This window comes from Chamaea fasciata, unplaced genomic scaffold, assembly GCF_029207755.1.
Source record: "Chamaea fasciata isolate MVZ Bird 193981 ecotype frontalis unplaced genomic scaffold, bChaFas1.0.hap1 SCAF_5, whole genome shotgun sequence".
Lineage (NCBI taxonomy): Eukaryota > Metazoa > Chordata > Aves > Passeriformes > Sylviidae > Chamaea > Chamaea fasciata.
The window spans coordinates 58,564,095-58,586,902 of record NW_027094090.1 but is presented as its reverse complement, the minus strand read 5'-3'; the positions used below and the strand labels follow the sequence as shown (position 1 = coordinate 58,586,902).

The following is a 22,808-nucleotide window of genomic DNA, read 5'->3' as shown; positions in this document are numbered from 1 at the left end:
GAAAGGGTTACTGAGCATTGCAACAGGCTGTCCAGAGAAGGGATTGAGTCACCATCCCTGGAGGCATCTAAAAGACATGTAAATATGGCAATTAAAAACATGATTTAGTGGTGGGCTTGGCAGTGTTAGGTTTACAGCTGGGGTTGACGATCTTCAAGGTCTTTTCTAACCAAAATTATTCTATGACTTTTCATGCTCAAAGCTCCATCTCTAATGTGTTCACAGATCATTTTCCAAGAGAAACTTGGAAAGGAGGTAACCCCAGGGCAAAGTAGTCCCTGGGGCTTCTACTGCAACCACTGCCTCGTAATAGCTGGCTTTGGTGCAGTGCTGTGTCTCACACAACCTTTTCACTAAGTGAAGGAGAGGGCAACAGAGTCAAGTTCAAAGACTCTGGACTCACCTTCCTTTTCTGGCACCATCTGCTGGGAGCCCTTGGCCAAGTATCTCACTTCCCTGTGCAGGACATGCAGTGGCTGCAGGGACCTGCTCCACTGCAGCCTGGCAGCTCTGCTGCCCAAGCACCATGTTCAGCCACACTTCACCCAGGTCTGGGAACATCCATGTGGCTCACAAGGTACAGTGCTTAAAATGCATACCCTGAGATACTCCTCTAGAATTACCAATCACTGTTTTCTGCTGGAGATGGAAATGGTTTCAGCACTTGAACACCAATTCCCTATAAATGTTTTTCTGAAAGAGGACAAAACTGGACTATTTTTTGTCTTGATGTTGGTTCTCCATAACACAATAACAGGACAATAATCAATAAGAAATATCTATCCCAAAGATCTTAAAGTTCAAACACAGGCAGTGACTAAAAAAACCAAACAAACAAAATCTTTTTTTCATTCTACGTACTTGGGAAAGAAGCACTGAGATGTTAAGCAATTCACAGAGCTCAACATAAAAATTACTTTTTCTGCCACAAAGGAGTCTGATATCTCAAAATCCCTCCCATGCTGCAGCAAAGCAAAACCAAGATCCTTTGAGAAGGCAAAAAGACATCAGTGTTATCCCTGCCCCAAAGAGCTAAGACCGCATTCAGGTTCTACCCCCAAAACAGATTCAAATCTTTGGTCATAATCAAACAGAAGAGAATTTCACCTGGGACCTTCTCAGCAAATTAATTCCCAGTCACAGGAATTTTGTGTAAAAGGCATGTGTAAGAGCACACACGCTCATCTTCCCCAGAGAGGCGTTCCTGCTGGGAACAGTGTACTGCTACTCCAGTTTCAACACCCCCAGCCTTCCCAAAGTAAGCACAACTCAGCCATTTTCCAAGTCTCTGTTCCAGTAACCTACCAAAGGTAGGGCAGAAAGCCTACCACAGAGCTGGAGTCACAGCCTGCATCCTCTAAACCCAGTCCAAGGCTTTAAAAATAGACAGGGCTTCTTTATTTTCCTTTCAAAGTCTCACTTTACATACAATTTGAGAGCACTTGAAAGCATTTGAAAAGATGAGTTACCTGGACACCGCTTCCTTTCCTCTACTGCTTTCAGAGCACACATAAAAGATAACTGCAGCTTTGCAAAGCCACATATTTAAAAAGGTATCCTGAAAGATGATAATTGGATGGTATTTCTAAAGAGTACCTTATCAATATGCACAAAACAATTGTCTTTAAACAAAATAAACCAAACCAACAACAGAGAAAAAAAAATCTATGAACCTGAATGAATAAAAGCTAATTCTTTAGAGGGAAACACCTGAACAGACTTTCAAACATTCTTGTGACCAGTAGTTTTTCCACATGCTACCTCTTCAGTCCAAGTATTGTAAGCAATTGTTATTAAACTGCCTTTTTTTTCTTTTTATTTTTTTTGGTAACAAGATACGAATTAGGTGAGCCAGGTATACTGGAAAAACTGGAAAATAAAATTATTTTGCTTTGAGCTCTGAGTATGAGTCAAGAACAGCTCATAACCAGACCTCTCTTGGGTCTGGGTACCTTCAGATCTGTAATGTTTATATATAGCACACTGTAGATGAAAAATAAAATCTGAAATTCACATCGGAGACAAAAATTGTTTATGAAAGCAAAGGTTTTCGAATCAGATCCCAACAGCTCCCCAGAAGCAGCACACACAAGTGCTGCAGACATCAAAGTGCCCTGGAAGCTTCTGCCTTTCATCTGGTTTGTGTGCTGGCAGCTGTGACAACTGACAAACCAGTCCTGGTGACTTTCAAGAGATGTTCAGATAGAACACACAAAAATGATGCAGGAAATGTTTATTCACTACAGATATCACCTTGCAGCAGTGCTGCATTCAGGGAACCTGGACAGGTGCCATGACATGGGGTTGTAACCAGCAGCCTGTCCTGAGGAAATGACCCCTGGCATCTCAATGCCCTTCCATTCCCAAAGGGGGGGTGAATTTGCCAGTAAGTGACTTAGCACATCAGCTATATGATAAAAGCAGTGTGACTATTTATGCAAATATGAAAATACAAATTTTCTTAAACAGCAGGGTCAAGACAAGCCTGCATCCAATTGCCCGAAGAATTAGCCTCTCAAACTGGGGGTCAGCTCTGCCCCACGGGAAACATCCCAAGGCCAATATTCACCGAGGCCAATTCTTACCCTTCTTCCTTGTTGGCCAATGCTTAATATAAAAAGCTTCTGCTTCAATACATTTCCATTTATATAATTTAACTATGTCCCAGCCTGCCGTCAGTGGTTCAGCACAAATTAATTTATGATTAAGACCCGCCTCAAGAATTAGCTCCCATTACCAGTATGGTGAAGTCTCTGAGAAGAGCGCAAAAGTCTGTGACAAGGCTGACAAGGTGCCAGCAGGACACATGAAGGTGCTCCTGAAGACACAGGGAGCCCCTTCCTCTCTTCTGTGGCTGCTGGGGCAGAACAGGCTCCCCAGGCAGCAGCAAGATGGGGAGGACACAAGAGTCCAGCAGGGAACAACTTTGCTCAAGATCACTTCAGACTGCCGTGTTATTTATCTGGTATTCATCATAACTGCAATGTGGAGGCCAAATTTAACTTTCTTCCCCTCATTCTGAAAAGGTAAAGATGTTTCATCATGGAAAAAAATGAGATCAAAGTTAAAAAAAAAAAAGTGTAGACGTGGTATGTGTGTGCAGAGTGTTAAAAGCAGTGGCCCTATCTCCCTTTACAGCTCACTGTGAACACCAACAGGAGTGGGGCTGTGGCACAGACCTAAACCAGCTGCTCCTTTCTTCCAGATGCTTTAAAACCTTCACTTTTCAGGTTATATTGAATTTAGCTAACAAAATTGAGTAACTTCTAGTTAAAAAGCAATTTTCACCTAACCTAAAAATGAAGGCTGTATGTCATTCTCTGATTTTTCTACCCAAGTACTTGTCTTTTTTTTTCCAGGGAAACACACACTGCAGCCTCTGAGTTCTACTGAGGCCCTAAACCCAGGTCTCTTCCACAACACACACAGATTTTGTCCCCATGTAATTTGTTCTCTGCAATAACTTTCCACAGATCTGGATGGAAATTAGTGTGGAGGGCAACTACTTAAATAACGAGTGGAAGAGCAAAGGTTTTCTATGTAACTATTTGGTATAAAAATGCCTTAAAAGGCAAATACATTATGCATGTATTAGTTTTTAAAAATCTACCCCAAAACAGACTACATAAGAAAGATCTTTCAGACACAAGGTTTTCTAGGCAATGACTTTATATATGCATAGTCATTTGTATAATAATTTCTAAGATCAAAAAAAAAATTGCAAAGAATATTTCAGTCTTGGAGGAGCAATTACTCAAGTGCTTGGAAAAACAACTTGGAAAACGCTCAAAATTATAATGAGTAGAAACAGCCTAAGCTCTAAGAAGTTTATCTCTGTCTCATCCACACGTTCCCTCTCATGCTTAAATCCCTCGAAAGGCAGACATTCAAAATGGATTGCTGAGGTTTCCACAGAGCTCACGGTTTAATTCATCTCTTTCCAGCAGGAATCTCACACCAGCGGTGTTTTGTTACTTATCCTTTAGAAATTGAAGAGTGGACATAAACAAGACCTTACATCTGCACAGTTGCACGGGAGAGCTGTGCTCTGAATAAAGGGCACTTACAAGAGCACCACAAAGACTGCACCCTGAAGAATTGCAGGGAAAACATATCTAATCCCTCCCCTTGGTTTTCAAAGCCCAAATGTTGAAAACTTGCCCTATTTAATCTTAAAAATATTCTCTATATGCAGAAGGATGCAACCTGAAGCTGCAGGAATTAATGTACAGTGAAAGTGATTTCAGGTACAGATTTCCATACCACTTTTGCAGATCAAAGTTGGCACTTCCCACCAGCAGTGGTTGAGATTAACTCCCTAGAAGTCCACACAGTCTCCAGGAACAGTCAGGGCTGATCTTTTCATTCTTGCCACTGAGCTGCAAGCACAGGTCTCTGTCAGTTACCCAGCTATGCAGTCCAAAATGTATGAGAACAAAGCAGCTTAAAAAATGAGCTCATCATTCTTTGCTGCCAGTCTCTTCAGCCCTCTGCTTCACCAACACAACTGTTAAAGTGAAGCTACAATCCACTACAATCCCTGCATTTTCCCAAGTGGTGGGGTACCACTCGCCCCTAAGACACCATCAACAGTGCAACCGGGCACCCAAAGATGACTGTAGCAGCCATGGTACAAACTGCCACTCATGGGTCCTGTCCCCAAGGCAGAGCTGTGCCAGACGCTCTCCTATCACACTGGGAACACATCCAGGGCAAGCTGGGTAAAGTCACCCAACACCCCTACCTCTTCATTGACTTAGATGCCTTTGTTCAGGCTGCTGGAAACATTATGCCCCAGTTACAGGGTTAAAAATAAACTTTTTCATCCTCAACTTCTAGTTCCCTTGAGAAAAACCACTCCAGAAAAGCCAGTACAGTCTCTGTGCAATCTTCCTGCCAGCCTTTCACTGCTGTTACTACCAACTGTATGGTAGGGGTTGTGCAACAATTTATATTTTCACTCCACTTTCCAAAAGAAGCCTTTATTCTACAGAAGAAGAACTAAATTTTTGGCAAGCTTAAATGAAAAGCTTCCTTCCAACAGGTCTGGGAGAACCACAAAAAAGTCAGCTTGCATTTCCCATACATGTTAAGAGCAGCTTTCACTGAAATAGTTCAGTGAACTGAAGTAGGTTTTGGTCCAGCTCTGACTTCTTGAGTATTACAGGATTATGTCAGTAAATTGTGATTTTGTGTAAATAATGCTGTCTTGCTTGAAATTGCAACCAGAGGATCTTCTACTAATTTCTTGCTGAGTTTGGAAAGGTTGCAGCAAGGCCAGGCCTCTGGGAACACAGTCCAATGAGTCCAGCCTCTTTAAAGCAGGAAGGCAAAGAAGGGCAAACTTGCAGAATGTCTCTGCCATTTGTTATTCAAGAGATATGTCAGCCAAAGCCTTTTCATCTTTTGCCTTGAAAGAACTTGGGAGTTTAAAAAGTGTTTCTCCCTGATGGATCTCAAAGCTTAAGAGAGAAGATTTAAGTACCTTCTAGACTGGTTATATCTCGAATTGGAAAATAGCGGCTGTTTTCTTTTTCAGGAATTGCAAGAACTGACATTTAAAAGAAGCCTCAGCACACAATTAGCTAAGCACTCAGCTATCAGGGTTTGCCAAAACTGAGGCTTTGCACTTGCCCTCCACTCCACATTTCTCACCTCTGGGAAATAGCAGCATTACACTGCTATTTACATAATCACAGAATTTCCCTAATACAGCTATATACTTTCCCTCCATGCACCATCAAATTGTGTCTATATTAGATAGGCAAATAAAAGTCATGTCAAGGACATCCCTAGATTCACAAATAGAAGAGAAAAAAAATCTGGAATTGGAAGGGTGGAAAGGATTAGTTCTCACTATCTCACTTTTCTTTTAAAAAACCCTACACAATGAAACCGAACCAACCAAGCAAACCCTTAAATTATAACCAGTCACTGGAAGAACAACATTTATCTAACTGCTGGTGGACATGAAGGCTGAGTCAAAATGACTTAGTAGATATTTTGTGTGTCTCAAAGACTATTACAAAAGTAATGCATATATAGGTTGCACTCCACATGCACAAAATATTATTGTTACCTGACAAGCACATTTTTCCTAATGCTACTATCTCTCAGTGAGAAAGAAAAAAGAAAAAAAAAAAAAAGCTCAGTTCTTAGTGAGCCCCTAAGCAGGGACCAGGGTGGGACTGATGAGCAGGGATGGGTGAGAGGCATTTCAGTGGTGCTGCTGTTAAATAGCAAATCCCAGCACAGAGTGGCAAAGGCAGCACGATTCCAGCCAAGGAAGAAAGGGGATAAGTGCACACACACAGAAGCAGGAAGGAGGGGAAAAGCAGCCTAATCAAAACTAACAGCAGGATTTCTGCTCACACTTCAAACCGAGAGAAGATAAAACCTTTCATTTTCAGTTCTTGAAAGCAAACCCCTGGAGTCTGTGTGGAGAAGAGCTGAGCAAAGAACTATCAATCCTTTGAATTCAGTCATTTGCAGTAGAACTACCCTTTTTCCACCTCCCTGAACATTTTCCCCCATTCTCAGTCATTTAGTTATTAGCATTACCATTACACACTTCCTGACCTTTACTTTTATAGGACAAACCCAAGCAATCCCTTCTGGAGCCTGGAGGTTCATTATCCATACTCATTTCAGATGATTTCCAATCCTCTCTCCCTCCTCCATTTCAAGCTGTCTGCTGCTCGAACCACTTCTCTTGAAAAGCCAAAGGTATTCAGCACCTTTTCCTCTTTTCGCTGCAAGGCATGTGTACCTCCTGGTTCCGGGTTTTACATTCTCCTCTGATAAAACCACTCCCCCCACCCCCCAAAATTTTTCCCTGACGCACATTTTCCTAATTTATTGTCAGAATCACAGATGCCATTTGGGAACCCAAATTACATGGACAGGCTTCCAGTGAGACTTAGAGGAACACCCAAAAAGTCTGAACATCCCCTTGAAAATCAGCAGGAAAACTTGAACTTGACACGTTGGGCACCCGAATACCACCAGAGCCAGACTCGCAGGAACCAACATCCTAGAGGAAGCAGTAACAGGGGTGTAAAATCCCAAAGCATGCCCAGTACTAGTACAAGTTTGGGGAACCTTGCAGCAGAGTGTTGCACTATTACAGAAACACACAACAATAAGAGAAAAGGTTTTCAAAACCAGATTTTCCAAAGCTTGCTGGCACACTTCAACATGCAACGTGAATGGGCTCTGTGCATGTTGGCATGTTTGTCAGCGTTTGGCCAACTGCAACCTTAGTGTCTCAAAAAGGACCAGCATCCTTGTCAGCAACGTTCCTAAATACCTCAAGCAGGACTAAAGAGGAATGACATGTAGCTCCACAGTTTCAAGCCACCATTAAATCTTTAGCCTCCAAGTGCTGGAACACTCTCAGTGTTTCAACAAGAACATATCCATCATATGGGAGGCAGAAAATTACACCAGACTTCATATGCTGCTGAAATTTGAAAAACAAAGTGGTAGCAAAAGTGTCTTCTGCAAGATGTATTACTTTCTGCTGGTATTTTTGAGGAAGATAGGATTAATTTCATGCTGTCTTGCATGATCAAGGGCATTGTGAGGATAATAATCAAATGTATTCTATTGCTAGCTGCCACAAGTGATAAATACAATGCATAATTAAACAAGCAGCACCTAGACTGCCTGGAGGAAACAATTATTTATTGCTTTCATTAGGACACACTCATTTCTCTCGTTTTTTTCAGTGCATTCTCACATTTCAAATATCAACCTTAGCTCCATATAACATGAAATTCTGTGAGCTCCTGCAGCTGCCCAGGATCTGCCCGCTGCAAACAGACATTTTGCTGGATGAGTGCCCACCTTGTGAGTACAGAAGGATCTGCATCTCCAGAAGAACACAGGTGAAGACCTGGACCAGGTTCTCCAGGCCCAGCAGCTCAAAGACCTCCCTCAGAGGGTAGTCAGAGAGCGGCAGCTCGTTGGGCCCAGGTCTCTGGCAGATGATGGGCTCATAAACCCCATAAAATTTGAGCGACCTCCCTGGGGGTGGCAGCGGCACCTCGTAGAGGATGTTGTGGATGTAGCTCTCCAGGGGCAGAGGTGGTGGCTGCTGGGAGGTCACTGCCTTGTAGAGCTGGATCAGGAACTTCTTGCAGGCCTGCATGAAGGGCAGAGGGGTGATGAGGCATATGCACTTGGAGACGTAGAGCGTGTCCCGGCTGATGTCATACGAGTTGTAGCGCTGGAGCTTGGCCAGGGATGTGGCGTCACCCTCGTCGATGCTGCTGGCCAGGGAGTCCATGCTGCAGGAGGAGGAGGCACAGACACTGCTGTACTGCTCTGCATTGTGCATCTGGTACAGCGTCTGCATGGCTGTGCAGATCTGCTTGCTGGTGACCTCCTCGTAGAAAGTGAGCACAAAGCCGTAGGTGCGGGAGCCATCCTCCCTGGTGATGATGAACGAGTGCAGCTGTGGGTCCCTGTTATCCGCCTGCGTCCTGAAGGACAGCCCCTTGGGCATACACAGCTAAGGAAGGAGAGAAGAAATAAACAGAGAGTTACCTAAGACACAATTTTGGTTTGCTGTTTTTGCTGCACAGGCACATTCTTTTTATCTGCTGCATCACAACAAGCCATTTACCTTTAGACATAAAAAGTATCCAAGAACAAACAGCCTGAAACTGATGCTACTTAAGAGAGAGACATGGCTGAAGAAAGGAAAGCACCCTTCAAAATAATCCATCCATTAAGTCATTACAATTCATTTTCATTACTTGCTGAAACTGTTTTCACTACTGAACAGTCTTTGTGTCATTTACTTAAGCATCATATAAAAACATCCAGTTTTGCTCTCATCTGCATAGATCATGCCCACAGTACTCTAAAATCAGAGAGCCAAGGACGCATCTTATACCACTGAATTTAAATTACACAGACTTTTTGGAATTCTTTGATCTTCCCTAATTTTCTGGGGGAAAAAAACAACTAACAAACTAAACCCCAACTGACTGGCAGCTATTACATTTACTTTCTTCTCTAAGTGCTATCAAATAGCTTAGACTGGAAAAAAGGAGGGGCAGGGAGGGAAACACCCCAGATCTATGAAAGCCTCATTTTTGATTTACCACACAGCAAAATCCCTTGCAGTGATTCTACTACACTGGGTGTTTCTCTGAAGTATGGCCCTAGTGATAAATCAAGGCATTTTTCCAGACATTCTTTGAGAATGCTATCAACCATCTAATACAAAATAACAAACATCCAGCAAGACTTGTTTGAATTGCACATCAGCAGGAAACTCCTCATGTTCTAGCTAAATAAGTATGCTTATAAACAAAGGACTATAGTTTTATTTGTACCATCAGAAGAAATAAAAGGAAAGAAGAAAAGGAGAACCTTCGAAGTGTTCCTTTTCAAAAAAGGCAACAGTAGAAGCCAACTTTACCACGGTATGTGAACCTAGGCACAACTGAGTGTATCTCCCAATGTCTCACCTTGACCAGGAGTAAATTCCTCTGATGCTGGAAGAGGTCAGGAGAAATAATTATGTATTTTCCAGCACATCCTACCCTGAACTTCAGCAGTGCACCTTGCAGAGACCATTCAACAACAGCCTGGTATAGCTGGGAATTAGGCAAGTGGTCCAGACTCCACAACAGGCTATCAGGCCCCTAAATTATCTAGGACAGCTCTTATGTATTGCTCAAAAAGGTAATGTGTAGGGAAATAAGTAGCCTGGAGTTGGCAGAAGAATTTAATTCAATTGATGGGCTTTGCTGACACAAACCATGAAATTGCAGCTTGAACTATTTCTGAAGAGCAGCCACATTTTTATTCAAGAGCTTTATAATTTTTATTGAGACATTAACAGCAGTGCCATGGTTAAGGCTTCTCCAATAAAGAAGTAGTAAAAAATCCTTGTTTCACACTTTATTTAAATTTATTCTCCACAATAAATATATCTTTTAACCTCATTTTTGGCTTGCTTAATAAAGAATTATTTCTAGAATGTGGGCATTCAAGTGGTGGCTATAAGCCTTATCAAAGCCAACCAGGCTGAAATCATAGGCTTAAATCTCAATGCTATCAGAGATTAATTTTTCTTCACTTTACAGAAAAATACCTGGACAAGCAAATTAGATATACTATTACAATCAGACCCAGACAGGCATCAGGGAAATTCAGATCAGCTGAGACAGTTTCAGAAGGCTGTTTAAATAAATTTCCTCCAAGCCTTAATTATTATTCCTCATCCTTTATATACTGGGTAAACACACACAAAGGGATGCCCGTCTATTAAGTTTCAGCCACAACTTCACACATGCAGAATATTGACCTTTTAAGACTCAGGCTGCAAACTTTGGCCCAGAGACACTGCTGTTGTTAGACCTATAAGAGGATACAGGAAAAAAAAAAAAAGAGGGGAAAAAAAAAAGATAGGAAGAACTGAGGCAGGAGGAATGACCAGGAGTCACTTAAGAAGCTAAGATCAAAAGGAAGAGCCTGTAATCATTTTCCAGCAATAGAGAAAGCTTTGAATTTGTGGTTAATGCATGAAAACTTTCATCTTAGGGCCTCGGACATCAATCACTTCCCATCTCATCTGTGTCACACATGACACGGGAGAGTTGGAGAGCCACATGGGACGTGCTAAGGGGAGTGAAATTTTAGCCTGCTGGTGTGAATCTGGCTCATTAATGCTGAGAACACAGTCGCCTGCATTGCATCTTTGTACAAACACTGAAAACTATCTGAAATTACTGATCAAAGGACAGGATTTTGGTTTCCTGAGCACTTGTCTATTTAGATTTAAAGGCATCCATCAGCAGAAAACCGTGGAATTGCATCATATTTGCAATAAAGCTTATAACCAAGGTGGTTTGTAAAAACAAGAGGAAGCTGCACCAGGATAGATAAAATGTTTCAACTAACCCATAACCCATCTCTGGATGTCCTAAGTAGGAGATGCCCTTTCCCCAAGCACAGAGGCAGGACACACACACACCCCATAATCCCTACCTCCATCTTCTCCCAGCCATCATCATTTGCAGGTATTTCTGAACCAAAGGTCCCCTCTGGACCACCTCTACTCCACTAGATTCTTCATTTCACTTTTTAAGCCTCTACAAATTTCTCATGTTCACAACATGCTGTGGCAGCAAGCTCCTTACCCAAATTGCACTGTGGGTGAGGGGGTGGAGAGAAAGATGCTTTTATTTGTGTGTTAAAGCCTGCTCCTTCAAATTCCACCAGGGAACCTTTAATTCTTTTATTTCAGTACATGAGACATTAAACAGATAATGCTTCCTTGAACTTCAGAAATACAGGCAAAGATTTATATACCTTGATGAATCAGAGAGCTAAAATAGGAAGCTCATATTCTAAAAATTTCTGCATCTCTCTACTGAGAACTTCAGTTTGATACAACACTTACGTGCAGAATGGCCACAGAAGATAGTATGTGAGGTTAGGCAGGGATAATCACAAAAAACAGCAGGGGGGAAGACAATTCCCTGTTAAAGAGAACTCTGTACTTTGACACATACTTTGAAACAGAGAGAAAACACGACTCTTTGGCAGCCTGATTGCTTGGGACTTCAGGGGGCTATTTTTAAAGCAACAGGATGGTTCCAGAAGGCAACTGAAATTCCTCAGGCATCCAGCAAAGCCAGAGTTCTCACAAGTTAACCTTCAAGGATTTATGCATTTTCTTCTCTGAGGAAAATTGCTTCTAGAAACTCACATAAAGCAAACACAGGCAGAACTAATGCAGCAAGGCAAGATCAGAAAGGCCAATAATTACCTCAAGGGATTCTGTGGAGGTGGGTATTACTTTAAGTGATGTTTCAGATCAAAACAATAAAGTTTTACAAAAGATAATTTAAAAGATCATTAAATACTGCTGCTGATAGTAGATGCTTTTTTTTCCTCCAAGACACATTGCAAATGAAAGATGTGTTCAATGCAGCTCAGTTCAATTATTTTAATAGGTCTCTTGCTGGTTTCAGTATTCCATTTTTGTCTGATACTGCGATCACACTTTATGAATATTAGACATTCTCCACTGTAACATGAGAGACAAATAACACAGCAATTCCAACTGCTTTATTCCCGCTGCACACCCCTCATCACTTCATACTGGAACACCCTAAAATGCAAAGGCAGAACTAAAAGGCATACATAGCCTTGGCAGTTGAGCTATTACCATCTCAACTGCTGACAAAGCATTGCTCAGAGTCCTTCATGCCTTCTGTATAAGCAAAGTGATGTGGAGACCAGCCCAAATACCACCCCAACTCCAGCAGTGTACATTTGGAAGCACAAGACAGAAATCCCCAGCTGTTAGCAGGCAGAGGGAGGGACTGGGCTCATCTCTGCCTTTCTAGGCAAGTGCAGGGCCACAGTATCAGCTCTCTGTGTCACTGCTACTTCCAGCTCCTTCTGTGTTAAACGTTTGGCAGAACGCTAAAAATAAAATTCGGCGGAAATTGAGATGAACTCCAGATTTCTACACCTTCATGACTGCAGGGAAGTTCCAAATGCATTTTTGCATTTGCAAAAGCCAACTTAATGTGGGTTTTATATATTCCCCACCTCTATCTGCTGGGTGAGGGCCGGGAGAGTCTCCTGACTTCCCACTTGCATCATACAATGAGGTCAGTTGTTTTGAAGCAGGTAGTGTGCTGTCCTGCCTTCCTCAAATACAGAACTCATCTAACCTAGACTGGGGGAAGGGCCTCTCTAATTTTCCAACACTGAATTAGACCCAATATACATTTTGGAAAACAGCTAGAAGGGATAATATTGTTCAGTGTAACTGTTACAACAATCAGTTACTTCCGTTACTTTTAAATTAAGGAACAAATGGCATTTTCTGTACAGGAAGCTCAAATACCAGTAATCTGTTGTCTTTGTCAGATCATGTTCTTAACGAGTGCTTTGGTGATTTTGGAATCATCCTTTAATTACCAGCTCTTCAGAAAAACTCCCAGTGGATCATCAGTCTTTCAGTTGTCACTGCCCCCACTCCAGGAACTGTTTTTGCCTCCCTTCCCAGTCCACGGTACTCAGTCCCACAGATGCTCACACCAAATGTAACTGAGCAGAAAAAGATGTACGGGAGATGGATTGGTGTAGAGGTGCCCATTAAAAGTGATGACCCAGCAAAAGCTGTAGTTTAGATAAGTTCCAGCTTCTGCATAAAGATTCCTCTTTCCCTTGTCGGCAGAATCAAGGTGTTTTGTATTCAAAAACTTCACATTGATATCAGTACCTTAAGAATCCCTTGGTTTGCCTCCTTCCTACCTGTGGAAAGGTATCTTGGGTGACCACACCCCTTCTCACCCAGTCCCTGGGCTGCTGCTTAGACTTGTTCCATCACGCAGCACACTTAGAACCAATGGGGGAAACGCAGCACTTTGCTTTTGTTGTGCCTGAAAGTATTCTGTGTTTTCACAACGTCTCTTCCTCTACAGCTTTTCACGTAGCTTGCCCAGTGAGTGCTCTCAGTCCCAGCAGAAGCACCACAACCACGAGATCACGAGAGCATCACGAGGGCTGGCTGTAAACCACCCAGGAACCTCTTGAGAGCTGATGCTGTCAGGTAACAATCTGAGAAGAGTTTTTCTCTACCTACCATGTTGACGGCATCCTGGTCAAAGGGGTTCCACTCGATGTTCTGAGGATAATGGGCCAAAACTTTGGACTTGAAGGTTCTTCTTATGGGACTCTGGTCGAAATTCTCTCCTGCAACAAATGAAGAAATAATGACTCGAAACAGCAGTGAGGCTTCAGAGAGAGCTGGCTTGGGTTGTCTTTTTCTTTTCTTTTTTTGTGAAATCTGATAGACATTTTGACTCTCAACAAAGATACTACTTCTAAAGGAGAAACAGAAAAGATTCCCATTCAGTCTGACCTTACCCTCCTTTCCACAAAATCTTACTGTAGTTGCAACACAGCTGCCAGTTTAGTATTAACAGAATGGAAATATATTGTCAAGAGAAAAGTCACTGCTGAAATTTTACAGAAAAAGACCTTGCAATCAACTGGATTCTTGGCCTTCCCCTATAGCTTGAGTATCTAGAGATGACTCTACTCAGTCTCTGAAAGAGCACTTTCCCTCAAGTTTGTTAGAAGCTGTCTTTAAGGTCAATAAAAAATATGAGTACCTCTTGGCTATTATAAATTATTAAAGGATTCATTAGAGATCATCTTTTTTGTATTACAAATCCTGTGTGAAAATTAAACATCTATTTTTTCTACATCAAATTTCAAGGACAGACTTTTTCCACACAAAGAATCCAGCAAGTGCAAAGAGGAAAAGTGAAATTAGACTTCAAGCAGAAATGCATCCAGTTATCAGCATGTTAATACTGTATTTCACAGTGATATTTTTAATGGAATTCCCCCCACTGGATTGTCTACAGCATGCAAAACAGTAATCAAAACAAGGCGTTTTTAAAATCTATTAATTAAATGACCATCTATTGCACTATCACACTAAACCAGTTCTTCCAACAGCACTCACATGCAAGTACATCCTGAGAAGGGCTTTAAAACCTTTTCCTTCCAAAGTAATCTCTAAGATTTTAGAGATATTGTTATTTCTATACAATACTTATTTTGAACACAGGATTTAGACGCATCACAGCATCACGGTGATCAAATCACCATCCTTGGATGTGTTCAAAGTGAATGTGGCATTTGGGGGTATGTTTTAATAGTAAAAAGGCAGTGCCAGGTTTAATGGTTGGATTGATAATCTATTAAGATCCTCCTCATGCTCAGATACAAGCTCAGACAAGTACACCAAAAACAGACACCATTTCTCTATTTCAGAACATGACAGTAGAATAACCTTTTATTTTAGTCCAAAAGTTCTTTACAGATCCATTAAAGACACAGTGTCATCCACCAATTCCCAAAATTTCACAAAATAAAGATCCCAGCAAGCAAAGCCAGCAAAAATTTTCTCTCCGGGTATGTACTTAGACATACTCAGCAGCATTTTTAGCTCTTAGAATCAAACAGTAATTAAAATGCTCGCATAATCAAACAAATATGCATGAAGTGATTTCCCAATTAGATCTTCAATCATTCTCACATCTGACAGAGTTTACCTTAAACTGTGACTTGGCAGAAAGGCAGGTATTTGATACTAAATTTATTTGGTTGCTTCTACCAAAAGTTAGAAGAGAATATCTGGATGACTTCATCAAGTTCTCCACCGCTAACAGTAAGTGACTGCGGAAGTTTAAATTTCTTTAAAGGTTTCCTTTCTCATGACAAAAAAATTAAAAAAAGGTTTTATCATCAAGTATAAGCTTTGCTTTAAGAAATCCAGCTGCCCAAAACCAGCAGTTTACAATGTCCCTGTAGGCTGACAACATGGATTCATTTTATCCAGGAAAGTAAATGGCACAAACAACTTACCTTTGTAGAGTCTCTGCAGTGCTTGCAGTTTACCACTCCGGTGGTTTAAGAAAAATATAAACTTAAGGTAAAACACACATAGAGAAAATACAATTCTCTCAATCAGCGATCATGAGGGAAAAGAGAAGAGCCAAGACACCACACTGGAGTAAATCAACCTGGCATTACCTTGAAAGGACATGACATTGCACCCTCCATACAAAGCTGCCTCATGAAAAGACAAGCTGAGCAAACTTTTAGAGGAGATACATAAATTAGGAAAAAAACAGCACAAGGATGTGACAGGAGCAGCCTGTGTGTGAGGGTGAAATGTCATCATTAGCTCAAACTAGCAGGAAACATCCCAACTCTCACCAAAACCAGATGAGAGGTATGGACCACGACAGTCAGCTCCACACTGACAAGCAGCTGGAAGAGAACCACAGGGAGCAGAATCTTCTTGGCAAACGTGAGGGAAGGGATCTGGACTGAAGGGTACCTGATGCTCTGAACTGCTGAGTCACATGTGGCAGAGAGAATTTACTTAGCTGTTATTCCAAATGAACAGTGAATTTTCATTAAACCACCCACGTGCTTTTAAGTGCTTCTTTGCTAACTTTCCAAACAGGATTAGCAAAGCACATTTAAAGTGAACCAAATATTCAATTACAAATTTAAACCGTTTGCTAAAATACTAACGGCCAGATAACAGTACTGGGAATATGGACAGGAATATTGTATTTGATCCGTGCTGCCCATGCGAACAGCACAACTTACAGAGACAGCAGCCTCTCAGAGGCAAATTAAAAAATTGGGTTTGAATTGAACCCTTTTGCTTCCAGGATATTTTAAAAAAATTCAAGTACTTTCAAAAATTGCGTAAAATGTGTCAGATTCAGTTTCCATTTCATTTGGATACTACATCCTGTTAATGGTAGTCTTAAACAACTTGTGCCTTCCTTTAAGGAGCTGGCTTTTAAAGAGATATTTAAATTTCAAGTTAAAAGCAAATGGTGAAACGATGGGTGCTAGATCAAGAAAAAACTGTGCTTATTTCGTTCCAAAACAAAAAGATTGCTCAAAATAATAAAACAAGCTTGATCCATGTTTTGGATGAAAGATATAATTACTAGGGAAATGCAGCTACAGCCATGAAGTTGTTAATCATGATGACTTTCATAAGTGATCCTACATAAAAATTTAGCGATCTTCAGGTTCAAACAGATCCATTTCAATTAATTGTCACAGTGACAGAGGCACACAAAGCCTTGTACCAAATAGGCACAGGCATCTTCCACCCACACCCTCTGGTCCAGGGAATGTGAGCTATCTGTCACTCCTTCCAAGCTCTGGAATGTAGACAGGAATGCTTGTGACTACAGGGGCAAAAATATCTTTTGTTCCTTTAGAGCGACATACTGGGAGCACAGCTATGCACAGTGCTCGTGGTGACCACCTCTGTGACAGCTACCTCTAATTAAAAGTGCTCAGCACACCCAGCCATGTCCTCTCGCTGCAGATGGAATTCTGTTAAGCTTATTAAATAACAGGGTGACCCTGCACGAGAAGCAAATAATACACAACGTGTGAGTGAGAAAACAATGTGGGCACAGGAACAACAGTGCTTGGCTGGGGAGCAAGCAAGCTGTTAATTGTCAGGCTCAGGGACTGGTTAGTTTAAGCAGTGCAGAAACTGCTCTGCTGCTTTTCTTCCATGCCTCCCCAGGATGCCAAGGGGGCAGTGAGAGGCTGAGCAGAGTTCAAGGACATTAACTCAAACTTCTTATTTCTGACCTCACGTTCTCATAATCTCACAGCAGAGGATGGTGATGATATGAAAGGGAGGACTGGGACAAGGCAGACAAAACAGTTTTCATTTCAAAGTTTTAAAATCTGAGTTGCCTGTAAGATGGCAATGGATTTTGGGGGGCTGAGGAGGAGGGCAGTGTCTAACCTGCTTTTTGTCTGCCAATATGTAAAGGAATGAATGGATCATATTAAAGCAGGAAACTACAGGGGGATGTGTATCCTATCAATACATCTAATTTTTTGAAATTTTTGGGGCGGTGTGCTATGTGAACCTCACCAGTATTGTTATTTAAAACTAGACTACAAAATAAGCTTCCTTGAAGTGTCAGGAGACTTTGTGTCTCTGTAGCAGAAATTGGTGGAGCTGAACCTTTCAGTCCTCTCTGGAAGGGGGAAATCTAAGCCTTATTAGATTTCTGGATAAGTATCCTCTAAAATGGCCTCATACAAGATTGTTCAGTGTATTAAGCACAGAGATCTAGCACAGTCTCCTCTCCACCAATATATTGACATGACTAGTGGGATTTTGCTGGAGAACCACATCTGCCAAGAGAGCTTCAAGAAACAGAACAAATTTTTCCAAATATTGATTTAAATTAGGTAAAAGAATGAAAAAGTAGAGAGCTTTGGTTTTGATTTTGATCTGTGATCTTTAATTTGATTCAAGAGGAGTTATAAGACTGAAAATAAAGAAATAGAGAGGTCCTGATCATTGTTTTATCCTTAACCCCTCTTTACCTGAGGTTTTGTCTGCAGTGTCTGAGCTCTTGCCATGGAGATCTGCTTGCAGATATTGGTACAAGACTACACAACATAACAAACAGAAATAAAAAAAAAAGCAAGTATGAATGCTTGATGAAAGATACACAATGTACTGGGGAAGGGAAAAAAATATGAAGCAGACCTTAAATATTCCCCCTCGCAATCTCCCTTCTCCCCGCTACTGGCAAAGTAATCCAAAGGGTAAATCCACACGATAAATAAAACTTTCCAGGGCTGGATTACTATAGAGGTGTTGAATGCAATGACAGACATGGTAGAAATACTTGTCAAAATTAGTAACAAGATTAAATTCTCAGTACTTCAAACAACATGCTGCTTTACAGCTTCCCTATTATGAAAGACATCTCTGTTCACATATTGAGCCCTTCCAGAGCCTGAGAAATTCAGGGGAAAAAACACCTCAGTCCTTCAGCTAGTGTTGAACTAAACTCAAGAAGTTTTATTTAGTATAATGCTGTTAGCTATGTTGTTACACCTTCAATCCTGTACTGCACGCCATTTGCAGGACTTACTCAAGTTACCTAACAGCTTTATTCATCATTTCTATCTCATAACTGGGTGTTTTTAGACTAAAATGTGAATAAATAAGCTATGTTTAGAACCTGGATGAACATTTTTGATGTCTTACAGCAACAGCTACCACTTCCAAAGGCAGAGCTTCCTGCTAGCATGTCTAACTGAGGCTTCTTCCAACTGGTTTGCTCATCTCCTGCAGACAAACAAAAATGTTTTCACAGATGCCTTGGCATTTCTTCATCAAAAAAAGTCGCATTCACACACTACACAAAGGCATTACACAATCCTCCTCAAGCTAAATCTCTTTTTATAGAGCTGGCTCCTAAGTTAAAGCTGCAATACCAGTGACCTCTCTGGTGATTCACTCTCTAGGTGTAAAGTCAGAGTAGTTCCGCTACAACCTCCTACTCGAGCTGTTAATCCAGACATCAGTGTAGGGGACACAGAGAGTTCTGCCAGGGCCAGATTTTTTGGAAGGGTAACCCTCCGCAGAGAGCACAGGAGTTCTTTCAACAGAGATTTTTAGATGTGAATTTTTACTTTAGGATAATTTTCTCTTTTCTTTGGGAGGCACCTGAAGATAGCCCACATTCAGATCTGCAGGATGATGTTTTTCCACCCCATGTGTCTTAAGTTATTTCATTCTAATTTTGAGCTGTTTGAACTAAAAAGTTGCATAAGTGTTATAATAAAGGAAACAAAATGATTGTCAAAACTCGAGATGCCTCTTGCTAATGGCCCATATCCACACTACCTTCACAAGTCTCTCTGCCAGGCTGTCCTTTCAGCTCTCCCCTAGAGATTTTACTTCAAAGGGAATTTGGCACTGAGCTTCCACAGAGGTAGCCACCACCTCTGCAATAGAAAGAATGAAAAGGAGCAACCCATGAAACAACGTACAATCAGATGATCTAGGACACGTTCTGGTTTGATGCCCATTTCAGTATTTGACCATTTATTATCATCAATCACATGGCTAAACAGTCACAGAAGTTTTGTAAAAACTCCTGCACAGGAAGTCAAATTGACAACAGTAATACAAATACAGAGCTACGGACACTCCCCTGTGTTGTACAGCCTAATTCTTTACACAAACACAATGTAATGAAAAACTATTATTGCCACAAATTAATTACACTTGGAAAAGATGCAGTATTTTTAAAATTCTACTAAAAAGGAGCTTTCTTACCCCGAATTCGCACTGCCAAGAGATCACAGACATGTGACTACATTAGCGAGTAAGTATGAATTACACCATCCCTTTTACATCAAAATTGCATTATAATCTTGTCAAATGCAACAAATTAAATTATGTCAGTTTGGGTGATTTTTTGCAGTGGAGCAGGCAGAGTTTAATAAACAGGTACTCTAGGCATGGTGCTCCTACACAATTACCTTGGAGTCTGTCTCCAAAGGCTGAAGGCATTAGCAGGCAACAGTGAAGCAGGTCTAAAACCAGACTTATAAATGCAGGGAATTATTTATACTTTGGGCCTTTATTTTCTGTAGAAATCAAGATGTGGAATGCACTCATACTATTCATACTGCCTTTACAGACAGTATGGGCTCCCAATCTAGGGAAAACATGCCCCAGAGATCCTTGGCCTATACTGTTCACATACAAGTGGCATATATTCTGTTGCATGTTTACATCCAAATCTGCTGTATTTTTTGAATACTTGATATGGAACGAATGAGCATTTTTACTAATAGAGAAAACAATCTGAGCGACAATGAAAAGTTCATTTAAACTCAAGTTTCATATGCCATTATTCTTAAACTGCCTGCTAAGTTTTTTTTTGGTTACAAAGGACATGAGCAATGTACCTAACCCACAAGAAATTGAAGAGTTTGAAATGCAGCTCTCAGTTCCCAAAAGAACATTAATGATGGCAGAGTGACAAATGTTCAAGCAGGAATAAGACACTGGCTCAGGTCCTTAAACACAGCAGGATGCTAAAGCCAGTCCAGCGAGGGGATCCCTGGCTTTGGAGGCACCTGACTACTGCAGTCTTGGGCTGAACAGTGAAGAAAATGAAGGTATTTTAGATGCCATCACATTCCCTGTGAAGTCTGAACAGTTTCCTACCCACTGCAATGTCAGTTTCCCACTCCTTGTTTCACGTGTTCACCTCCCTCCATGGACAGAATCCAGGATGAGGTGCCCAGTCAGGGTTTTTGCACAGCACATCTTTCATGCTTGTGCTTTCTACTTATTTACAGGGACGGGTTCAAGTTCAAATGCATCCAATTTCTGTGGTAGAATATGATGTTGCATTCTCAGACTGGTTTTTTGGAAACAGTCTCACCAATATAACTTCTGACTCCAAAATTAAACAGGTTTTGTTCCTTGCCGCATTGTGACAGAGGTAGCACCAGAGTCTTGTCTCAAGATCTGCTTTGTTATAGTTGGTATTTCTGGAGAAAAGGAAAGGAAAAACCCCACCAAAACCCACAACCAAGTTGAACTTGTCATCCTAAAAATCCCTGTACTGCTACTCTTTATGTTTGTGTGCAACAATGTGGGAAACAAAGGGGAGTTTTTCAGTAAATTTTGCTTTGGGGCTTTTTAAAGACAGGAAGAAACTGCTTTATTTTTACAATTCCAGTCTATTCAGTTACTTTTAAACTGGGCTGTATTGAGTTTTTTTTGAACCGCTCTGCAATGCACATACTATCATGCAGCCATATCAGTCTCCACTCATCAGGATGGCAAGTTTCAGGTGTTTTGTTACTTGAAGTCAGAAGCAGTTTCACCGAAGCTGCATTTATATAACATCTCCTGCCATCCTAATTAAGCTCACCTTGCAAATCAGTACAATTTGGCCTGTACCATTTTCAGTACTAAACAAATTTGATATCAACAGAGCATGAAGATGTCCACACTGCAGCTTGAATATCCAGCTAAGCAACCCACGGGGTTAGCTTTCTTTTTATCCACCTCACACAAGCTTGAGATCTCAGTTCCCTGGACTCAGCAATGTTACACTGGGATTTCTCCAGATAAAGGAAGCCCTTCCTCGCTGATGTCACCAAGAACAACCCCTTGATGTGCTGAGGCACACAGAGGATACAAGGAACTTATGGTTGGTTTTTACTCAGCACTGCCCACATGCTGTTGGCACCAGAAGGAAGCTATCCCCAGTTTCTGAGGAAGATTCTTCTTCCAACAGCACAGTCCTTAACCCAACGCTGGCACTCAAGATGGATACTTAAAACACCCTGAGAAGGGAGAGCCTCTTTGCAGCCCTTCAAAGAGCTGGCCCACACCTGTGAGATTTACACAGCTGGTTTCCTTAGTGGGGCAAAAGTAGGATTTAGAAAGGGTGGGCCCAGAAGTGGCTCCCCACTGTAGTGAGTTATGTCTTTTGCACACCCTTTACAAGCAAAGGGTTACAAGAAGGCAACTGTCACCTGTCAAAGGCTGCAGCTGCTAAGCTTTATGAAAACTTAGTTAATATGTGGTCTTGATGAGAAGGGTCAGGCAAAGAAAGAGCTTTGCTTCCTGCAGCCAACAGAGCTCTTTCACTGGCATAAAGTAGAAAGCACTCCCTTGTGGAGTGCAAACTTAGTCCAGGGAGTTTTGAGCAACTGCTGCATAAGTTGCTGCCAATAAGGAATTGTCCTTATGACAGTCTCCAAGAGCCAGTCTTCTGCCAGTTTTCAACAAATAGATCCTTTTAGAAGAAAAGACAAAAAACCTTCTGCACGCTGAAAAGTCACAAGAGCCCTCAGGCAAGGCTTGAAGTTACCAGAGCTTCCGGCTGGAGATGGGTGGCAAGCAGGAATGGAGCTGCAGAGAGGCAAGGATGCGCTGGCCACACAGCCATATTCATCCTTAAAAGCTGGTACTTCCACCTAAGAGCTACCTGAAAACCATTTCAATCTGCAGATTGCTCTCAGCTGCACCACAGAAACTGGAGATCAGCATATTGCTGCAAACACTTCGAAAGAGGGCGAAGCTGTCATCAAAGGACCAAGGCATTTATACACCATGCTGCATGATGCAGTTATTGTTAGCTTTGGGGGGGAAAATGGAGTTTTGTCAACTAGAAGTGTTAGAACATTGTTAAATGGAAAAAAATACCATCTTGAAGAAAGATCAGTTGTAACTACTCCACAAACATCTCTATAGGTGTTAGACAACACCAGCTTTGTTTACAATCTGAAGAATGCCAGTGAGTTTACAGAAGGGATTATTAAGTGCATCAGTGCACAGCAACTGTGCATGTAAGCCACATGAGGAATATTCTTTATGCTTGTGTAAACCTTAAGTAAATCTCTACCAGTTAGGTTAGTTA

The 22,808-nt window shown here is 41.4% G+C and overlaps 1 protein-coding gene across 4 annotated transcripts in view; it reads right to left on the bottom strand.

Moving 5' to 3' along the window:
• DENND5B (DENN domain containing 5B) overlaps positions 1-22,808 on the bottom strand; it is a 104,493-nt gene that overhangs the window by 43,162 nt on the left and 38,523 nt on the right. For 2 of the 4 annotated variants that reach the window (XM_066183872.1, XM_066183874.1), the window contains exons 2-4: positions 17,947-18,012; positions 13,625-13,734; positions 7,849-8,515 (exon numbers count right to left, since the gene is read on the bottom strand). In XM_066183872.1, coding sequence (XP_066039969.1) covers positions 7,849-8,515; positions 13,625-13,734; positions 17,947-18,012 — 843 coding nt within the window. The remainder of the gene's footprint in view (positions 1-7,848; positions 8,516-13,624; positions 13,735-17,946; positions 18,013-22,808) is intronic. The other 2 variants (XM_066183873.1, XM_066183876.1) reach the window with 1 other exon arrangement.